The 21,950-nt window shown below is 49.2% G+C and overlaps 1 protein-coding gene across 1 annotated transcript in view; it reads left to right on the top strand.

The window, feature by feature from the left end:
* Positions 1-5,554: 5,554 nt before the first annotated feature.
* Positions 5,555-21,950, top strand: part of INPP5D (inositol polyphosphate-5-phosphatase D) — a 147,407-nt gene continuing 131,011 nt past the window's right edge. The window contains exon 1 of the mRNA XM_035306081.3: positions 5,555-5,829. Within this exon, the coding sequence (XP_035161972.1) occupies positions 5,696-5,829 (134 nt within the window). The 5' untranslated portion in view covers positions 5,555-5,695. The remainder of the gene's footprint in view (positions 5,830-21,950) is intronic.

Below are 21,950 nucleotides of genomic sequence, written 5' to 3' on the forward strand. Positions count from 1 at the left end.
TAAATGGATAGGTAGATGGCTACATAGATAGATGGATGGATGGATAGATAGATAGATGGCTACATAGATGGATGGATGGATGGATAGATGAATGACTACATAGATAGATGGATGGATGGATAGGTAGATGGCTACATAGATAGATGGATGGATGGATAGATGGCTACATAGATAGATGGATGGATAGATAGATAGATGGCTACATAGATGGATGGATGGATAGATAGATGGCTACATAGATGGATGGATGGATAGATAGATGGCTACATAGATGGATGGATGGATAGATAGATGGCTACATAGATGGATGGATGGATAGATAGATGGCTACATGGATGGATGGATAGATAGATGGCTACATAGATGGATGGATGGATAGATAGATGGCTACATAGATGGATGGATGGATAGATAGATGGCTACATAGATAGATGGATGGATAGATAGATAGATGGCTACATAGATGGATGGATGGATAGATAGATGGCTACATAGATGGATGGATGGATAGATGGATGGCTACATGGATGGATGGATAGATAGATGGCTACATAGATAGATGGATGGATAGATAGATGGCTACACAGATAGATGGATGGATGGATAGATAGATGGCTACATAGATAGATGGATGGATGGATAGGTGGCTACATAGATGGATGGATGGATAGATGGATGGCTACATAGATAGATGGATGACTACATGGATGGATGGATGGATAGATAGATGGATGGCTACATAGATAAATAGATGGATGGATGGATAGATAGATAGATAGATAGATAGATAGATAGATAAGAATTGGCTCATTGGATGATTGAGGCTAAAGTCTGTAGAGTGGCTGGCAGGCTGGAGACCCAGGGAAGAGGGTCTTGACACTGTGGCTTGAGTCCATAAGCAATCTACTGGCAAATTCTGTCTTTGGGGGAAGTCAGTCTTTTTCTATGAAGACCTTCAGCTGATTGGATGAGACCTACACACAGGAACTGCTTTACTCAGTCTACTGATGTAAATGTTCATGTCAGCTAAAAGATACTTTCAGAGAGACATCTAGAATAATGTTGACCAAATATCTGGGTCCTGTGGCCCAGCCAAGTTGACATAAAATTAACCATCACTGTTTCCTTTGCTTTTGGCACCGGTGAGTGAACACTTTCACTCTCTGCACCCCAAGCAGTGAGTGACATCTATCCATCTCCCCAAGCTGGTGGGGAGTGGGAGCGCTGGGGCGTACTAAAGGGCTTTGATGAACACAGGAGGGGAAGGGAAGTACAGTGACAAACACTTACATTTATTGTATATCTACTAACATTGTATAGTAGGTATATAGTACATACATAATGTATAATATACACAATATGTATAATGTAGTGTGTGTGTGTGTGGTGTGTATAAACCTCTGCCTCCCCTCTCCTGGCCCAGCCCCTTCTCAGACCATCCATTATGTTTCTTTTACACGTTGGAAGGACCCCTGGACAAGAAACGTTGTGGTGTTTCCATAGTCCCTCTCTCCCAGCCTGCCCTGTCCTGAGACTCAGACCTTCCTGTGACCTGCCCCTACTCAAGGCTTCCAAAGCAGAATGGTTCCTACGCCTTGGCCCTGCCATGTCAGCTCTCCTCTTCAACGCTGAGGCCTGTCTGTTCTTCCTGGAGCTTCTAGAGTTGACTGAGTGCCCATGACCAGGTGCCTGCCAGACCACCCTGATGCTTCTCGCTGCCCTGTTTTCTCAGAAATTGTTCAAGTCCCCTGATGGGGCCTGGGGCTTGCCAGGACTGGTAATGCCTTTGGGCAGGTGCCTCAGTCTGGACCTACGCTCATATGAGTGAGACCTCACCCCACTTCTTCCCCTCAGCTGCTTTCCAAGCCTCTGCCCCATGGGTGAGGCTGACCAGATGCTCCAAGGAATGCATTGATTCACACCTATGCAATTGTTCTGGGGCCCTGTGGCTGAGTGTGCCTCCTGGGTGCAGCCTGGGGAGCAGCTCTATCCTTTGAGTGACGCTGAGCACTGAGGACACAAGGATAGTGGCAGGTGGCCTGGGCCTCCTCACCCCTGCCAGCAGCAGCTGGCAGTCCCTCATCCCTTCTGGAGGCTCCTGTCCAGCTGTCAGGTAGCCGCCTCCTCCAATGGCTTTCGAGAACATTGCTCCATGACACCCATATAGCCATGGGCTCTTCCCGTCAGCATCATCTCCCACCCCCCACTCATGGGGTGATGCTGAGCTCTCCACATGGATCCTGCCATGCCAGATGCAGGCAGACATCCCTGGAGAGAGGGGCTGCTCTTGTGTGTGGAGGGCAAGGGTACAGTCATCACCAAGCAGGACCCCAAGGTAGGAATGCAATGATTATGACCTAACACATTCAAGAGAATATGGCTGGAAGATGCGTGGCTCTACATTTACGCTATAAAATCTGAAACAGTACCTTTTTTTTTTTTTTTTTTTTTGAGATGGAGTGTGGCTTTGTCACCCAGGCTGAAGTACAATGGCACGATCTCTGCTCACCACAACCTCCGCCTCCTGGGTTCAAGTGATTCTCCTGCCTCAGCCTCAGGAGTAGCTGGGACTACAGGCGTGAGCTACCATGCCCAGCTAATTCTTGTATTTTTAGTAGAGACGGCGTTTTACCATGTTGGCCAGGCTGGTCTCGAACTCCTGACCTAAGGTGATCTGCCTGCCTCAGCCTCCCAAAGTGCTGGGATTACAGGTGTGAGCCACTGTGCCCAGCCCGGAACAGTAAATTTAACATGACAAGAAGATGACTGACTGTGAACATTTTCTTGCCTGCTCTGGGCAGGACATGCATTGTGGTTATTTACCAAGCAAAGAAACAGCCCTGGAAGAAAATCACTGGAAGCTGAAGTCTTGGGCTGCGCAGGAATGGAGCGACATCACCAGTAATGAGGCCGCCAGCAGCAGATAAATGGGGTCAGGGAAATGCAGGAGCCAGAAGGTTTATGGTGTCCCCCTCCAAGCAGCGGAGGCATTGTGAGTAGTACCTTCATCTCTCCGTGCAAGATCCCAAATCAGTCAGGAATGGTGCATTTGACAAAAACAGGCACAAGGAGGTGAGGAGGTGATTACTGGACTGGCATGGGAGAGAAGATGGGGGCAGCATGAGGACTCTTCAGGTGCACTGATAGGACATTGAGTATGCACGTAATTACTGCCTCTCTAGCCATTATTATTATTATTATTATTATTTTGAGACAGAGTCTTGCTCTGTCACCCAGGCTGGAATGCAGTTGCACGATCTTGGCTCACTGCAACCTCCACCTCCCAGGTTCAAGCAATTTTCGTGCCTCAGCCTCCTGAGTAGCCGCGATTACAGACGTGAGCCACCACACCTGGCTGTTTGTTTAAATTATTATTTTTAGTAGAGACAGGGTTTCACCTCAGGTGAGCCACCTGCCTCAGTTTCCCAAAGTGCTGGGATTTCTGGTGTGAGCCATTGCCCCTGGCCACTCTCTTGCCATTATTTGAAGTCTTCATGTGAGTCACTGTCCCTCACATGAGTTCGTGAATTTTGTAATATGTTTAAATTATTTATATTGACTGCAGCCCTACAAAGAAATCCATCCACCGAAAGGGCAGCCCTGATCTAGATACTGGGATTTCCTGAATATGGGGGGCAGAAGGGTGGGAGACAAGGCAGCTGTCCATGCTGGATAGGTCAGGCCATTGGGTGGAAGAGGAAGCAAAGATGGGGTGGGCCTTACAAATTAGTGAATTGTGCCCATGCGTTGTGTGTGCCAGGAATCTTGCTGGGAGGAATGGCAAGGGCCATGGGAAGAGAGGTGTGAGAGACAGGGGCTGAGGGCAGGGGGAAGCTTTCTAAGTAGAGCAGTCTTAGCATGGTAGGGGTCTCTAGAGATGAGTGGCTGGAGGCATGAAGGGACCAGTATTGTGAATGGATCCTCCTGGTGGCGTGGTTCGGGGTTCATGGATGTTGGTGGAGGCCAGCAGGGAAGCGAGAAGGGTGTGTGGGAGCATAGGAGATGACTCCAGAAGGAGTGGGTAGACAGGTGTGGAGCGAAGGTGCAGGTGGGGAATGAGAGGCGTCCATGCTGGGCTGCTGCAGAGGTGGCATGCTCTGGGAGGCGCGGAGTGTGGAGGCCGGCTCCCATCACCACTGTATCCACGCCCGGCTCTAGGCCTGGCCAGAGGTTCTTGAGTGGGAGTGCTTTGTCTGCCCCACAGACCCGCCTGCCATGCGTGTCGATACAGGTGGGAGGTGCCGGGGCCCCTGTTCTGGGATGACTGTCAGTGTGACTCATGTCAAGCCCCTTGGCACATGTGAGCTCCTTTACAAGCTACGCCCTTCAAGTTAGAAAAGAGGAAATGGAAGCCGAGAGAGAGAAGAAATGTGACCAGGTTCTCACAGCTTGAATGTGGTGGTGCCCTCCGGCTGGTGCCCCCTCCTGGACGGGGTCTGCTATCCTGTCCCGGAGGGCAAGGGATGTGCGGGGCAAGCCTTGTGCAGCAGGTCAACACGTGCCCCTTCGCCTTTGGTAGACCTGACCCAAGGATGGAGGGTGTCCAGGTCTGGGGGCTGAGGGATGGGTGTCTACCACGGAGCCCTCAGAAATTGCTGGTCCTGGATGGCAGTCCCTGGAGAGGCAGCTCCCCTTTGAGCAGTGGGCGAACGTGGCCATGCCCAGCCTTGGAGGAGGCGCAGTCCCACTGGCCACCTGGACTGCTGAGATGCAGGACTCAGGAGCCAGTGTCGTCCTTGGCCAGGTGGCCAGCCCGCCCTGTGGCGCTGTGGTGGTCTCCTCTCAGAGCCTGCTTCCTCGGCCTTCTGGAGACGCCCAGGGGAAAACCCAGCCTGTTCCCGCTGTAAACAGTCCACGTCCCCTCCAAGCTCCCTTTGTGTGTCTCCAAGCCAGACTTCAGGGATCAGAGCTGTGCTGCCATGCCCCTGGGAATGAGGGTAGTGGGGTCACAGAGCCATCACCTGGACCTCGGAGCCCTTGGCTGGTGGCACCCAAGGCCTCCCAGCCTCCGGCGGCAGCTCCGTGCCTCTGAGGGGGCGGGGCAGGGCTCCACTATGCCCCGCCCCCTCAAGTTTGCTCTGTCCTGGGCAGGCCGTAGTCCCAGTTGAAAAGCTGTGTCCCCTTGGGTGTTTTGGGGATTCCGGGTTGGCCTTGAAAAGCCCTGGCGGAGGGCAGAAGGCTCAGGAGGCCTGTCCAGGGCGTGGCATCCAACGTGGTCGTCCTCTGGCCCACCCACACCTGCTAGGCCACGCTTCTTCCTAAGCCGGCCACGACTCTCCTGCGTCTCCGCAGCCAATCGTTCTGCCCAGCGGGACTTCAGCTGCTCCTGGACACTTTAGCTGTGGGCTGTGACCTGTTTCCGGGAAGGAGAGAGCCGGCGTGAGAGCCGCGGCTGCCGTGGCGGGGCGTGGTAGACGGTGGACGGCCAGAGCGCCCCCCCTCGCCCCCGTCTCTGTGTCTGTGTCTCTCGCGCGCGCTTGCTTGGTGTCTGTAATGAGGAAGTTCTCCGCAGCTCAGTTTCCTTTCCCTCGCTGAACGCCTGAAACAGGAAGTCAGTCAGTTAAGCTGGTGGCAGCAGCCGAGGCCACTGAGAGGCAACAGGAGGCAGGTTGCAGTGGAGGGGCCTCGGCTCCCTTTGCTGGCGGGTGGGTCCTGGGGGTGCCGGCCGGCCCGGCCTAGGAGCCCCGCGCCCGCCATGGTCCCCTGCTGGAACCACGGCAACATCACCCGCTCCAAGGCGGAGGAGCTGCTCTCCAGGACTGGCAAGGACGGGAGCTTCCTCGTGCGTGCCAGCGAGTCCATCTCCCGGGCATATGCCCTCTGCGTGCTGTGAGTACAACCTGCTCCTTCCCCGGGCACAGAGGTGACGGAGGGGCTTCGAAGGGCCCAGAGTGGGATGGGTTGTTCTCCTGTCACACAGGACAGAGTGACCTGACATGCACACTTCCCCGCCACCCTGCCACAGACCCTGGCCTTAGACCTTGACCTTGGAGTTCAGGGACCTGGTCTCATGGCAGTTTTTGCAGCCTGGGAGCTGTCAGAGCCACTCTGAGGCCTGATCTGACACCCCAGCTTCCCGTGAGCTGTGTGGTGCCTGGGGCTTCCTTGGGGTCTGAGGACCGAGAGAAGAGGGTCTGGCTCTTTGAGCTAGGAGGAAGCTCACGGCTCTTTGGAGGTGGGTGTGTTAGAGCAGTTCAAAGACGCCCAGCTCAGAAACCCTGAGAAGAGCAGAGGTGGCCAGAGGGACCCTTCCTGGAGCACCCAGGCTTTGGGCCCATGGAGGAAGCTGCTGTTTGGCGACCCAAGATTACAGGGTGGGTTTAATCAAGAAAGGACTTTCACTCAGAAGCTGCTTTCGGGGGCCTGAGAGCAGAGGAAGCCACCATTACCAGTAGCGAGCAACCTCTTCTGTCTCTCCTGAGCACTCAGCTGTGACCGCTGCCCACCCCTCACCCCCTCAGTTTGGGTCTCTGTCACCATCAACTCCTTCCACTGCCCGGTTGGGGATGTTTCTGAATGTGCCAGCTGTGCTGACATGAAGGAACCAGCCACTTGCTGAAGGTTCCTTTCTAGAACCCCCGTCCTGTCCAGTGTCTGAAGGACACCCTTGCCCGGCAGCTCTTGGTCCATTCATTCTACTGGGGCCTCGGCAGTGCCAGAGCGTAGTCAGGGGAAGGGTGTGTCCGCCTGGACATCCCAGGTAACATCCCTGGGCTAGCAGAAGTGCTCCGCAGAGCAGCCAGGGTCTTGCCCTGCTCCAGGCAGGAGGGGAAGTGGGCAGTGAACCCAGACGTGTTTTGAACACTGACTCACAGCTGGGACCCGCTGTGCTAAGCATTTGTTGGCCCATTTCATCCTCACCACAACCTAAAATGCAGGTTCTTTAAAAGGCCTACTTTGCAGATGAGGAATCTGAGGACCTGGTGGGTTGAGTGACAGCAGTCAAAGCCACGGCCGTCTGCCCCCGAGGCTGCAGCTGAGACCAGCAGCCTGTGTTGCCCAACCTCTCCTGCCCCCAGTCCAGTGGGGCATGCATGTAGCCTTGGGGGGTTAGAGGCGGAAGCAAGGGGAGCCAGAGTGTATACGGGGTCGGCTGGGGCACTGCAAAGCAGCCCCGCTCACAGCTGGCTGCTGGCCTGTGCTGGCAGTCTGCAGCCCCACCTCTGAAGACTGGTTTCCTGTGCCCCCGTCTCAAACCTCAGGGGAAGGAACACAGGCCCAGGCTGCCTAGACTTCCCCATTGGGGACCTGCTGCTGCCGGGGCCTTAGAAGTGGCAGGGAGATTCTTTTAGGCATCTGCAAGCCCAGTCTGACTCCACCCTGCCCATGTGGATTACTTGGATTTCTCTCCAGGCCCAGTGGGAAGTTGTCCTGGCTGCTTGGTGTTGGCTGAGCAGAGGGCATCTGGAACGGTATCTCGTTAACCTTCACCGCCGCTCTCCGACCAGGTTCTGTGGTTGCTCAGGTTACAGATACAGGACATGGGTCTCTCTGACTCCACGCTGTGAGCATCTTAATATCTAGGGTCAGAGTGAGGCACAGCCAGAGCTGGAGAGGGCTTGGAGAAGCTCTGGTGCCACAACCCTGGCTTTTTGGGAGTAGACAGAGAGCAGAGCCTGAGGTCTTTGTTCACATGCTGGCTGGGGGCAAACTGCTGGGATCCAGGCCAGCTTCCATATTCCTTCCTCCACCTCTTCTCTCTGAAACCTTGTCTGTACTGAGTTACTCTCAGATCCATGATGGGTGAGCAGCGACTGCTCCTTAGGGAGGGACCTGTGGTGCCCACAGATGTCTGCTGTCCTCTTAGCTGAAGCCTGGCAACCTCCCATCCGGAGGCTGCTGGGCTGCAAATGCCAGGAGCTCCACCCCTTGGCCAGACAAGCCCTGGGCTCAGGGTTCCCCTTTCTCCCCTGCTCAGGGAGGGGAGCAGGCCCCTGCTGCAAGGCCAGGCTCCACTGGCGGCTGTGGGCCACCCTGTGCCTGCAGACTTGCTGCGCGCCTGCGAGGCTTCACGTGGCCTAAAACTAACTAAAGGAATGATAACGGCCTGTCATCTTGCAACACCTCATTTCATGAAAGAAAGCCGCCTTTACACCAAAAAAGGCAGGAAGGGCATATTAGAAAAAAAAAAAAGGCATTTAAGGCAAAGAGATTGAACTTCTCGAAAAACAAACCCCACCACTGTTAGTTTTCTCTGTTCCCCGCAGCATGGCCGTGGCCTGACGGCAAAGGCAGGCAGTAGGCAGTCCCAGGCTGAGGGCTGCGCCGGCAGCTCCAGAGGGAGCAGGCTTTGTCCCCCAGCCTGGAAGCCTATCAAGCCTCAGGGACCCCAAGAAGTGCAGCTGATGGGGCAGGGCCATGGAGCCACCCTGCTCTAGACGTGACTGTAGAAGGAAGCCACACTCTCACTCTCCTGCCCTAGCAAAGTCCACTGGGCAGAGAAAAGTATACTCGCCCCGTGGCCACTCAGATCCCCAAGTTCCCCGACCTCATCCTGCCTGAGCCCCAGCAGCGCTTCCTCCCAGGCCCCCTCTGGCAGGCAAGGGGACAACAGCCGAGTCTCCACCTGATGCTTTGGGCAGGTGTGTTGGGTGCCCCGGGAACTGAGAGCAGCCTCAGAAGGGAGGGGCCGTTGTGCTCAGGAAAGAGGACAGGATTTGACTATGTAAATGGCCGTGGGTGGAGGTTGGACATCAAAACACAGGGCTGCAATTCAGTGCCACTCACGTGACTTAGGAGTGCGCATTCTGCCCACACCCAGCAAACGCTGCATTTCCTCGAGAGAGAGAGAGGTCAGCCCCGTCACCTACCACTGGGCAGGAAAGCTTTGATCTCACCTCAGCAGCTTGGAAAACTCTGCTTGGCAGGGAGTATGGGTCTCCATCTCAGGAAACGGAGAGTTGTAGTGGGAAGACCCCGGCAGAGAGCTGCATGGTTTGAGTCCAACTCTGCCGTCTTGCAGCCGGGGCCTCTTCTAAGCAGGGCCTATGTCAACTCCACCTGGTCCCCTCTCAAATCCCCTGGCAGAGTTGGCCCTGCTCCAGGGGGAGTGGGGAATCTATGGGTGCCTTGAGGGGGACGTTGGGTACATCGTGGTTGTGAGACGTTAAGAGCTGTCAGGTTCATGCCCTCCTGCCATGCAGTGGCCAGCACACCTGGCAGACCTTAGGATGCAGAGAAGAGATGCCTTGGGAATGGGGTCAGTCAATGCAAGCGTCCGTGGGTCGGCTGAGCTGGGATCCCCTTGCACAATCTGCAATGCAAAGCTGATCACAGGCCCAATGTCAGGATACAGCCTGCCCTGTCTGTAGGAGTAGCTGGGGCCCTGGGAGTGGGTCTGGTGTGGCCAGCTCAGCTGGCTGCCATCCAGCCTGGAGCTGCCAGGAGGGTGGCGTTCCCACCCAACCACTCCAGAGAGAGGGTGTTTCCCTCATGGGAGAGGCAAAGGCACGTGGCTGCCTTTGGCTCAGAAACCAGTGCCTGGTCCGGCCACAGCTGAAAGTGTGGTTTTGGTCTCCCTCCACATGTGGCCTTCCACCAGCCAGCCAGGCACCATGGCAGGCTCTGGCTCACCTCTTCCCAGGGGCAGTGTAGACAGTGCACCGAACAGTCCTGGACTCGGGGACTTTGCCTGTACCACAGGAAAGAGGGGAAAGCCCGAGAAGCCTGTCTGTTGACCTCCAGGAGCTTGTCGCACAGTTTCTTCCGCACATGTGGAGTGCCTGCTCTGGGGGGACTTTTGTCAAACAGAGCAGACCCTAAACCTTGCTCTGCTAACAGAAGGTTGTTACCAACCTGCTCTGCCTGATAACAGCAGGCAACTTCCGAAGAGCTGTGTGCCTGGCACCATACTAGGCTAGTATTGGTTCATTTGATGTTCACAAAGACCTTCAAAGGAAGTCCTATTAACCCCACTTTACAGATGGGGAAACTGAGGCACAGAGAAGTTTATGGAACAGGCCTAGTTTACAGGACTAATGAATAACAGGGCCAGGACTTGCACACATGCTTTTTTTTTTTTTTTTTTTTTTTTGAGAGGGTGTCTCACTCTGTGCAGTGGGCTGTGATCTCGGCTCACTGTAACCTCTGCCTCCCAGGTTCAAGCAATTCTCTGCCTCAGCCTCCTGAGTAGCTGGGATTACAGGCAGCCACCTGTGCCCAGCTAATTTTTGTATTTTTAGTAGAGATGGGGTTTCACCATGTTGGCCAGCCTGGTCTTGAACTCCTGACCTCATGACCTACCCGCCTCGGCCTCCCAAAGCTCTGGGATTACAGGCGTGAGCCACCACACTGGCCACATGCTCTTCTTGGAAGTGAGAAACAGAGGAGAGCCCACAGGGCGGTCTCTGTGGGGTGGGTCAAAGCCCCAAGAGGGAACTCCTGGTGATGGAACCACAGAGAAGGGACTTGGGAGGGCGGAACTCCTAACCCCAGAGAGTCCAACAGAGGTGTAAAGGTGTGGTGTGAGCAGGTGGCTAAGTCTCCCTTTCTCCAGTCCTCTTTCAACGCTTCAATAAAATATACACTGTTAATTATTTTTGTGCAAATGGAACAAGGCACTATTTTTCATATCTGATATTGACAGTCAGTGGGAAAAAATGCTGACCCAGGCAGTAGCCAGAGCTACTGACATCTGGTTCACACCAGAAAGCAGGCCAAGGGGCTTTCTCCAAGGCTAACTGTGCCGAGTTTTCTTTCTGCACAGTTAGAAAGAAGGGATGAGGTGCCCTTAAAGGCCTGTGTACTTCACTCACTCACTGTATCTTCTCTGTGACGTGATGCAGACGAGCGAGTGGAAATGGAGTTGCTCCAGGTTTTCTGTGCCTGTGGTCAGCCTCCCAGAAAAGTCCTTTCAGGTTTAGGGATAGGCTCCAGCTTTGGTGCTTTGAACGTTTGTCTACCTGGTAGGTTAAATTCATCAATTCATGAGCACAATCAGCACTGCTTTTTTTTTTTTTTTTTTTTTTTTTGATGGAGTCTTGCTCTATCGCTCAGGCTGGAGTGCAGTGGTGTGATATTGGCTCACTGCAACCTCTGCCTCCTGAGTTCAAGCGATTCTCCTGCCTCAGCCTCTGGAGCAGCTGGGATTACAGGCACCCGCCACCACACCTGGCTAATGTTTTTAAAAATATTTTTAGCAAAGATAGGGTTTCGCCATGTTGGCGAGGCTGGTCTCAAACGCCTAACCTCAGGTGATCTGCCCTCCTTGGCTTTCCAAAGTGCTGAGATTACAGGCATGAGCCACTGCTGTGCCTGGCCTTTCTCTTTTCTTTTTATCATTTTTTTTCTTTTCTTTCTTTTTTTTTTTTTTTTTGAGAGTCTCACTGTGTTGCCCAGGCTGGAGTGCAATGACTTGATCTCGGCTCACTGCAACCTCCGCCTCCAGAATTCAAGTGATTCTCCTGCCTCAGCCTCCTGTGTAGCTGGGATCACAGGCAAGTGCCACCATGCCCAGCTAATTTTTGTATTTTCAGTAGAGAGGGGGTTTCACCATGTTGGCCAGACATGTCTTGAACTTCTGACCTCATGATCCACCTGCTTCAGCCTCCCAAAGTGTGGGAATTACAGCCACCGCATCTGGCCTTTTTTTTTTGAGACAGAGTCTCGCTCTGTTGCTCAGGCTGGAGTGCAGTAGCGCAATCACAGCTCACTGCAGCCTTGTTTGATCAGCCTCGGCTCCTGATCAAGAGATCCTCCTGCCTCAGCTTCCTGAGTGGCTGGGATTCAAGGTGAAAGTCACCAAGCCTGGCTAATCTTTTTTATGTAGAAACAGGATTTTGCTATGTTGCCCAGGCTGGCCCCCAACTCCTGGAGTCAAGTGGTTCTCCCACCCCGGTCTCCTGAAGTGTGAGCATTATAGGTGTGAACCACTGCATGCAGCCTCACACCAGCGCTTCTCAATCCGCTGGTGCCATCTCCCTGCACGTGAACCCTTTCGTCATGATGAGATGTGGTCCTCCCACCCAGGCCGTTCTCCCTACTCCAGACATGGAGTGAGAGGAGCTCTGCCCTTCCCTCTGTCATTCATGCCATGTTATGCAGTCTTGAGGAGCAAGGCTCTGTAGTTGGCTGGCTCTGGTGTGCTGCATTTGCAAAATGCTAACCTTCCTGTGTCAACCCAGCATCTTCCTGGGTGGAATGAGAATGACAAGGGCAAAGCCCACTCATTGGGTTATTTTTTCAAATTAAGGTATAATTTATATTCTGTACAATCACCCTTTCTATGGTGTATAATTCTTAATTTTTTCTTTTCTCGAGATGGAGTCTTGCGCTGTTGCCCGGGCTGGAGTGCAGGGGCGTGATCTCTGTTCACTGCAACCTCCACCTTCCGGGTTCAAGTGATTCTCCTGTCTCAGCCTCCTGAGTAGCTGGGATTACAGGCATACACCACCATACCCAGCTAATTATTATTATTATTATTTTTTGAGATGGAGTCTCACTCTTGTTGCCCAGGCTGGAATGCAATGGAGAGGTCTCGGCTTACTATAATCTCTGCCTGCCAGGTTCAAGCAATCCTCCTGCCTCAGCCTCCCAGATAGCTGGAATTACAGACGTCTGCCACCACATCCAGCTAATTTTTGTATTTTTAGTAGAGATGAGGTTTTACCATGTTGAACATGCTGGTCTTGATCTCCTGACCTCAGGTGATCTGCCTGCCTTAGCCTCCCAAAGCGCTGGGAATTCAGGTATAAGCCACCGTGCCTGGCCTGGTGTACAATTCTTTATCCTGTTTTTGGAACATTCACAGTGTTGTGAAACCAATACCACTGTCTAAGCCCCGTACCCATAGCCATCACTCCCTCTTCCCTCTCCACCCAACCCCTGGCAACAACTAAATGACTTTTTGTCTACAGATTTATCTTTTCCAGATGTTTCATAACTGGAAACATACAACATGTGGACTTTGGGGCTAACTTCTTTCACTTAGCATAATGCTCTCAAGCTTCATCTGTGTTGCAGCGTGAATCATTTCTCTCTACGGCTGACTAATGAGCCACTGTACTGAATGGACCACATTTTGTTTATCATCAGTTGATAGATACTTGGCTTGTTTCCACTTTTGGGCTATAATGAATAAAGCTGTGATGAATATTCATATACAAAGTTTTGTGCAAACATATTTTCAATATTTTTGGGTATATATCTAGGAGCAGAATTGCTGGGTCATTTAAGTCTAACACTTTGAGGAACTGCTCAACTGTTTTTGTTGATGGATCCACCATTTTGCATTCCTAACCGCAATGTCTGAGGGTTCCAGTGTCTCCACTTCCCTACCAGCACTTTTTAATATCTTTTTTATTATAGCCATTCTAGTGGGTGTGAAGTGACATCTTATTGTGGTTTTAACTTGCATTTCTCTAATGGCTCATGATGCTGAACCTCTGTCCTCATGCTTATCGGCCATTTGTATTTGGAGAAATGTCAATTTAGATCCTTTGTACATTTAGAAAACTGAGTTGTTTGTCTTTTCGTTGTTTCATTGGGTTATGGAGAGGATAAAATGGGAAGATGGGAGTGACATTTACAGCCCGAGGCCAGGCATGTGGTAAGCACCCACCGAATGCTTTGCACACATAAAAATCATGCTGGTGGCTGGGTGCAGTGGCTCACGCTTGTAATTCCAGCACTTTGGGAGGCTAAGGCGGGCAGATGACAGGTCAGGAGTTTGAGACCAGCCTGGCAAACATAGTAAAACCCCATCTCTACTAAAAGTACAAAAAAATTATCTGGGCATGGTGGCAGGCACCTGTAATCCCAGCTACTTGGGAGGCTAAGGCAGGAGAATTGCTTGAACCTGGGAGGTGAAAGTTGCGGTAAGCTGAGATCATGCCACTGCCCTCCAGCCTGGGCGACAGAACAAGACTCTGTCTCAAAAAAAAAAAAAAAAAAAAATCATGCTGGCAATTAGACTTTATGGGCTAAAAGTGACTAGTGACATCTCAGAAGCAGAGGAGTATGGGGCCCATCTGTGAAGAACATAGCACACAGAGGAGAGGGGAGAACTGGGGCAGAGGGTCACTTCGGAAACTTCCTGGAGGCTTCCGGAGGATGCTGAGCTGTCACTTGAGGCTCCTTCAGAGGAAGCACTCAGAGAGATGGAAGCAGAAAGAGGACTGAGCCCCTACCTGCTTCCAGGGGCTGCTGAGACCAGGGCTGGGAGCTGGGAAGCCGGCAGGGGGAAGGGAAGGGGCACGGAGGCATGCGGAGTGAAACCAGGGGCAGTGAACACGATGTCAGGAAGAAAGGCAGCCATCTGAAACTACTAGTTCTGGCTTCAATTGAGGGGATTAGTGCAGAGGGGACTGGAGTCCTGGGGCTGAGGACAATGGAAGTAGCACAGCATGTGCCATGAGTGGGGGACTCAGGCTTGAGGGCTGCGGCAGCACGTGGGGACCAGATTCTCTCCCCTGCTCACTTCACGCTCCCATTGTCCCCATTTTTTTTTGAGATGGAGTTTCGCTCGTTACCCAGGCTGGAGTGCAATGGCGCCATCTCTGCTCACCGCAACCTCCGCCTCCTGGGTTCAGGCAATTCTCCTGCCTCAGCCTCCTGAGTAGCTGGGATTACAGGCACGCGCCACCATGCCCAGCTAAGTTTTTGTATTTTTAGTAGAGACAGGGTTTCACCATGTTGACCAGGATGGTCTCGATCTCTTGACCTCGTGATCCACCCACCTCGGCCTCCCAAAGTGCTGGGATTACAGGCTTGAGCCACCGCGCCCGGCCCCATTGTCCCCATTAATTAGAAAAGCACCATATTAACAAATGCAGACCCCTAACAGTTTGGGTTCAATGCTTATTATAAACAACCCCATGGAGTGCTGGTCCCAAGGGATCAGCTGGGACACTCCCCAGAGCAGAGAGGCTTGCCGGAGTACACAGCTGTCAGAGGCAATGGAGAAATGAATAGATCTGATAAACAGCGACGTCCTGTTCTTTAGAGTAACTTTAAAAAATGCTATTTATACAAAGCACAGAAAGTACAAAGCAAAAAGCAGAAAAGTAACCACCCATCACTGATGCCAGCATAAACATAGTTAATTTGCTGGTGTATCTTTTTTCTCTCTCCCTCCCATATGTATGTAATTTCCATTTTGTGTATACATGTATTACATGCATGGGTATAATTTTAGTCTGAGATTTCCAGCAGCATTAGCATTTTCCCATTTAGTTAGAATTTCTTCCTAATGGTCACATTTAATGGACGTACAGGATTCTATGACATCGTGGACCATACTTTATGAAAAGATTCTTCTATTGTCAGATATTTAAGTTAACAATGTTTTGTTGTTATGAATATGATTGATGAAGGTCTTTGTGCAGAAATATTATTCACATGTCTGGTTACAGATTCCCAGGAGTGGAATTATTAGATCGAGGGACAGGATTGTTTGTAAGGCTTTTGATACAGAATGATACATTGCTTTCCAGAAGTTCTGTTCCATATATGCACCAATAAACTGTACAAGAGGGTGCTCACCTCAGTCTAACCTCCCTATTCTGAGTATTTTCATTTCAAAACACATTGCATTGCACGGTGAAGGTGGTGAATGTCCATTTTGATTTGCATTTGATTGTGGTCACGTTGAGCTTATTTGATGGAGTTACTGACCTTCATAATCCCTCTTTCGTGAATGGTCTGTTCAATTCTCATTGCCGTTTTTCTACTGAAGCTGTCGTTTTTCTGCTATCTACTTGCACGAGCTGTTTAGATCACTTGTTGCAAATATTTCATTGTGATTTCCTCGGAGTTTTATGACTTTTTCGACGTTCAGGGATTATACATTTTATACAGTGAAGTCTATCAGTCTTTTCCTTTTTTTTCTTCCTTCCCTTTTCAATGCAGAGAATCCCTTTGCACACAAACCCCTTTGTTTCTTCTTCTGTGAGACCAGGAGGGTTAGGATAGAGGTAGACTTGGGCTAAGGATCCAGCCGTTTATCTCATTCTGCTGGGCCCTGGTTCCTCATTTGAAAACCAGGGCTAAGAATACCTGTGTCGTAATGTTGTGGGGTGGCTTGGATGAAAAATGTGGATCAAGTTTTTAGCACAGTACTTGGTAAAAACAAATAAAGCAGTTACAGGTTTTTTATTTTGTTTTACCTTGAACCATTTAATCTCTCTGGAATTAATTTAATATATGATGTAGGATAAAGATTTAGGCCGCATGCAGTGGCTCATGCCTGTAATCCCAGCACTTTGGGAGGCCAAGGCGGGCAGATCATCTGTGGTCAGGAGTTCGAGACTAGCCTGGCCAGCATGGTAAAACCCTGTCGCCACTAAAAATCCAAAAAAAAGAAAAAAAATTAGCTGGGCATGGTGGTGTGTGCCTGTAGTCCCAGCTACCTGGGAGGCTGAGGTGGGAGAATTTCTTGAACCCGGGAGGCAGAGGTTGCAGTGAGCCAAGATCGTGCCACTGCACTCCAGCCTGAGCAACAAAGCAAGACTCTGCCTCAAAAAAGAAGAAGAAAAAAGATGTATGTGTGTGTTTCTCAACTAATCTTCTTTCCCAAAAGCTCTTATTGAATAACATTCCTTTATCCTTTGGGGCTCCTCTTTGATCATATTTTAAGCCATATCTTTCTTTGTGTTTCTACTCCGTTCCACGTATATTTGCTTTTCTCTCACCAATATCATACCAAACATACCACCTAATTTTAGAAAATATTTTATTTTAGGTGATTTTCATATCTATTGTTCCAGGTGAACCAGCTAATAATACCGTCAAGTAGGAGACAACTACCACTGGGACTTCGATTGGAATTGCACAAAATCCATAAGAAAGCTGGTGTAAATTGACATTTTAGTAATATTCAGTCTTCTTAACAATAGATCTCTGTTATTTTAAATTTTATCATTTTCTTCATAGAGATTCTGCATAATTCTTGTTATAATTTCTTCTGATTATTTTATACTCTTATTACTGTTGGGAACACCGTTTCCCCTACGTTTCGAGGTAACTGGGAAGTTACAGATTTTATAAATTCATCCTTTATTCTGTCGCTTTACTCCTCATTATTTCAAATTGTTTTTTGGTTATTTTTCTGGAATGTTCTTGTTTGACTCTCATGTCATCTATAAATTAGTGGCATTTTGTGGTGTTCTTTCCAAATACTTATAACACTTATTCAGATTTCATAACTTATGGCAGGGGCCAATATTTCTAAAATACTGCGGTGGGGAATATTGGGAATAGAAAACATCTACCTCAAGGAGAAGTATTGTGAGAATCACCATGGGCCACCTGGGAAGGGTAAGGGATAGCCTCTGGCACCCAGTGACCACTTGATGAAAGGTAACTGTTGCTGTTTGTCACATCCAAGAAGAAGTAGTCTTTTCTAGTTTCAGAAAGAGTTCTGAAGGACTGAGTAATTTTGATCAAATGCCTCTTTAATATCTATGTGATGATTATATTACATCCCTTATTTCATTTACTGGTAAAATAGCTTTATTTTATATATTTATATTTGGTTTACATATAGTAAACCATTTTGCATGATTACAATGAACCATTCTTGATACAATACTTTTTTGTCATACTCTGAAACTTTTTGAGGATTTTTATATATGTGTTCATAGGTGAGATTGCGTTACATGATTTTGGTTATGTTATGGTTTTAAGAGTCATGTATGTTTTACAAAATATTATGGAGTCATCTATGTAGCATAATTATCTGACTTTTGAAATACTTAAAAAATTGGTAAAGCTGCTTCTTATCAAGCCCATTTATAGAGATAATTTTTTTTTTGTTTTTAAGAAATGGTGTTTCACCATTTCTTAACAACAAAAAAATGTAGGTCAGGTTGGTCTCCAACTCCTGACCTCAGGTGATCCACCTACCTCCACCTCCCAAAGTGCTGGGATTACAGGTGTGAGCTGCTGCACCCGGCCTGAGGTATTTCTTTATTATTTACTTAAACTTCTTCTTTAGAACTGAGTTAGTCTTGTTTTCTGTTACCTCCCATTCACTTGTTAAATTATACACAATTTTCAGAGAACAATCTATTTGTTGAGATTTTCAAAATTTCTGGCAAGCAATCATGCATAATTTTTATAATTGTAAGGTTTCTCTTTTATTGCGGTCATCTTCGTTTTCTCATTTTTTTTTTTAATTGCATTTTAGGTTTTGGGTACATGTGAAGAACATGCAAGATAGTTGCATAGGTACACACGTGGCTGTGTGATTTGCTGCCTTCCTCCCCTTCACCCATATCTGGCATTTCTCCCCATGCTATCTCTCCCCAACTCCCCCCGCACTGTCCCTCCCCTATTCCCCCCAATAGACCCCAGTATGTAGTGCTCCTCTCCCTGTGTCTATGTGTTCTCATTGTTCATCAACCGCCTATGAGTGAGAATATGGAGTATTTGATTTTCTGTTCTTGTGTCAGTTTGCTGAGAATGATGTTCTCCAGGTTCATCCATGTCCCTACAAAGGACACGAACTCATCATTTTTGATGGCTGCATAATATTCCATGGTGTATATGTGCCACGTTTTCCCTGTCCAGTCTATCATCAATGGGCATTTGGATTGATTCCAGGTCTTTGCTATTGTAAACAGTGCTGCAATGAACATTTGTGTGCATGTGTCCTTATAGTAGAATGATTTATAGTCCTTTGGGTATATACCCAGTACTGGAATTGCTGGGTCAAATGGAATTTCTATTTCTAGGTCCTTGAGGAATTGCCACACTGTCTTCCACAATGGTTGAACTAATTTACACTCCCACCAGCAGTGTAAAAGTGTTCCTATTTCTCCACATCCTCTCCAGCATCTTTTGTCTCCAGATTTTTTAATGATCGCCATTCTAACTGGCGTGAGATGGTATCTCAATGTAGTTTTGATTTGCATTTCTCTGATGACCAGTGATGATGAGCATTTTTTCATATGTTTGCTGGCCTCATGTATGTCTTCTTTTGTAAAGTGTCTGTTCATATCCTTTGCCCATTTTTGAATGGGCTTGTCTGTTTTTTTCTTGTAAATCTGTTTGAGTTCTTTATAAATTCTGGATATCAGCCCTTACTTTGTTTGAGGTGGCCAGGGTCCCAGCAGGAAATAAATGGCATGTTCAACAGGGGTGATAAAGACAGGAATGGCAAGGCAGCCAGCGGCTGGCACCCTCAGGATCCATTCCCACCCCTGACCTGAAGAGGCAGGGGCTGGAGCTGTGTCACCAGAACCTGGCAGGGCTGCAGCTAGGAGACCCCAGAGGTTGAGATCTGTCCCAGCTGATGTGCAGCAGGCAAGGTGGGGTCAGGGGGATAAATCCGCCCATCCTTCCCTCCGTTCACCCTGCCAGTGCCTCCCTTCGGCCAAACATGGGTGAAGCAGCCCACAGAGGTTTGCTGGCTGCACAGGGCAGATGGAAAGGGGTAGAAAGTGGGTCTCACTGGGGGAGGGGAGGTGGGGGAGACTGTCCAGCTCACTTGCATTTGTTTCTTTCCTTTATTCTGTTTGTCACAGATTTATCCATTTAATCTTTTGCTTTTCAAGTTACAGCCTCTTAGGTTGGTTTACCTCTTCTGCTTTTTGTTTTTATAGTCTAAGAAATGATCGATCTCTGTCTTTGCGGGAACACCTGATGCTGACTGAGATAGTCTTCTGTATTTCTTGTCTTCCCTCTCTTTTTTAAATCTGTCTTTTCCTCCAGTACTACTTTCTTGAGCTTGTCTTTGTCCTCGTTCACTTTCTCCAGTCCATAAGCTGCTATTTCCTGCCTCTGTTCTGTGTTGAATTTTGACTCTAAAAGTCCCGGTTGTTCCCTAATGGTCAGTTTCCTTGATCTCAGTTTGCTCAATTTTCACAATTGATTCTTCCAATTTCCAATACGCCGGGTCTCTCAAATCTTCCTGAGTTCACACATCAGACTTCTTCAGAATTTATTTTTATGGGTGATTCTATTTAGGATGGAAGTAACTCCTTGGAGTCCTTAGGAGAATGGTACCCTTTTTCTGAGCGGTGACATGTTTTCATGTGTCTGGTGATTTTCTTTTCTGACAAAGAACTGTCAAGAACAATTGGATCAGGTTTGTTCAGAGATGGGAATGGGTTAAAAGGACTGGCACGGATGGGGGTGGGAGATGCCAATTCAAGATCCAGCCGGTGGTGGGGCCAGAGATGAGGGCATAGTGAGACACACAGAGGACGGGTTCCCTCTGGGGTGGGAGGGGGTGCCTCATACCTGGGTCTTGGCTTTGAATAGCTATGGGACAAGGAATAGCCGCTGGACCCCACGCTGTTGTGGAGGTGTTCGGCGGGCTCCCAATAATACTTGGCCAGCGTTACTTCCACCTCTCACCTCCCAGCCAGCTGGGTCACTCGTTAATGCTTTCTCCCTTCTGGAGGGGTCCAGGTTAGCAACAGGTGGCCTCTTTTAATTCATCAACTTTAGCTTTTTCTCTGGCTGCGATTCTTCAAGGTTTGGAGTGGCGAATGGTGAACACCTTGTTTCCCAAGGCTGCCACACATTTTCTTGTCCTTCTACCTTGCTGCAAATGGTTTTTTTGAATGCAGCATTACCAGCCCTCGTTCTCCCAGCCCATCTTGTCCAGAAGTCTGCAGAAACACAAGTCTTAATCAAGAAACAGACAAAACCATTAGCAATTAGAAATGATACGTAAGGAGAGTCACAAAAGGATTTAAAAGCAATTATAGGAGCAGCTCAGCAAAGCGAGAAGAAACATGAAGAGGTTCTTAAACGTTTTAGTTTGATCTCTGTCTTTCTGTGGGTCTCTCCATGGTGGGGATATTCCTCGGCCTGGCTGTCAGTGTTCATTTGGCTAGGAATGGCCATACAGAAATGCTAAGATGTATCTGAAAGAATAAAACACGATGGTGTTTCTTCCTCCTTCCACGGGCTTGTCCTCCCGTGTTAGAGTAGAACTTCTTGCACCACGTCAGAGTTGGCCTGCTCTGGATTGCCCTTCTGCTGAGAGGCACCTCCCTGCCTCTTCTTTGCCTCCATGCTCAGCACAGGGTGGGCACCTGCATCACCCTGCACCTGTGGGAGTCAAATGGGAAATTTGCTGTAAGCCCCCCTTCATCTGGGAATGGAACAATCTCATTTGTTAGCAGAAGGAAGTACTGTTGGGCCCAGTGCTATCCTAACCCAGATCTCCAGTGGGAATAATCCTGATCCGATTGGTCTGAAACGCCACCCAGTCACTGGGAGGAGTCTCAACCAAGAGCTGGGGAAGGGCTGGGCGGGACCCACTGCCCCCAAAGAGCACTGAGCATGTTTTCCAGGTTATGTTCCTGTGCAGTCTTTGCCAAACAGTATTTAGTTGTGGAATCTTTGCTTTAAACATTTTCCATGTAAGATATTGTATGTATGTGTATATACACGTATGCATGTGTGCATGTTATATGTATACATATGTATGCATATTTTGTGTGTGCACATGTAAGTATGTGTGTGTGTTTGTATACAGGATCAGAGTGAAGTACGAACTTCTGTGGGGTGGGGTAGGTCAAGTGAGCACCCTCCTCCATCGCCTGGCAGAGTCCCCACACCCATGGAATACAGTTTGGTACTACTGCTTGCCCGATGACGTGTGTGGCTGGGCTGTTGGGGGTGTGTGGGGTGGTGCTGTATGTTTTCCCTTGAAGGTTGAAACTGATTCAGCCACCGGGGTCAGAATGTCCAGCCCTGTGCATTGCCTATGCAGGGTCATTAACATCTGCTGAGATGTTACTGTCTAAGGGGTATCTTCTCTTCCTATTATACCAGCTTTTGAATTCTGATCTGTTTTGGTAACATGGAGGTGCTACTTTGTTTCAATATTTCTATGTTTCTTTGTTTCAATATTTTTATGTTTCAACATTTAGAGAATCTTCCTAAATGTGAAAAAGCCATAAAGGCTGGTCTGCCACACTTGATTGAACCAGGAAGCCTTTCCCGTTCTGCACCACTGCCTCTGACTCTCTCTTCGTGACTACGTTCTTTCTGTC

Source organism: Callithrix jacchus, chromosome 6 (assembly GCF_049354715.1).
Source record: "Callithrix jacchus isolate 240 chromosome 6, calJac240_pri, whole genome shotgun sequence".
NCBI lineage: Eukaryota > Metazoa > Chordata > Mammalia > Primates > Cebidae > Callithrix > Callithrix jacchus.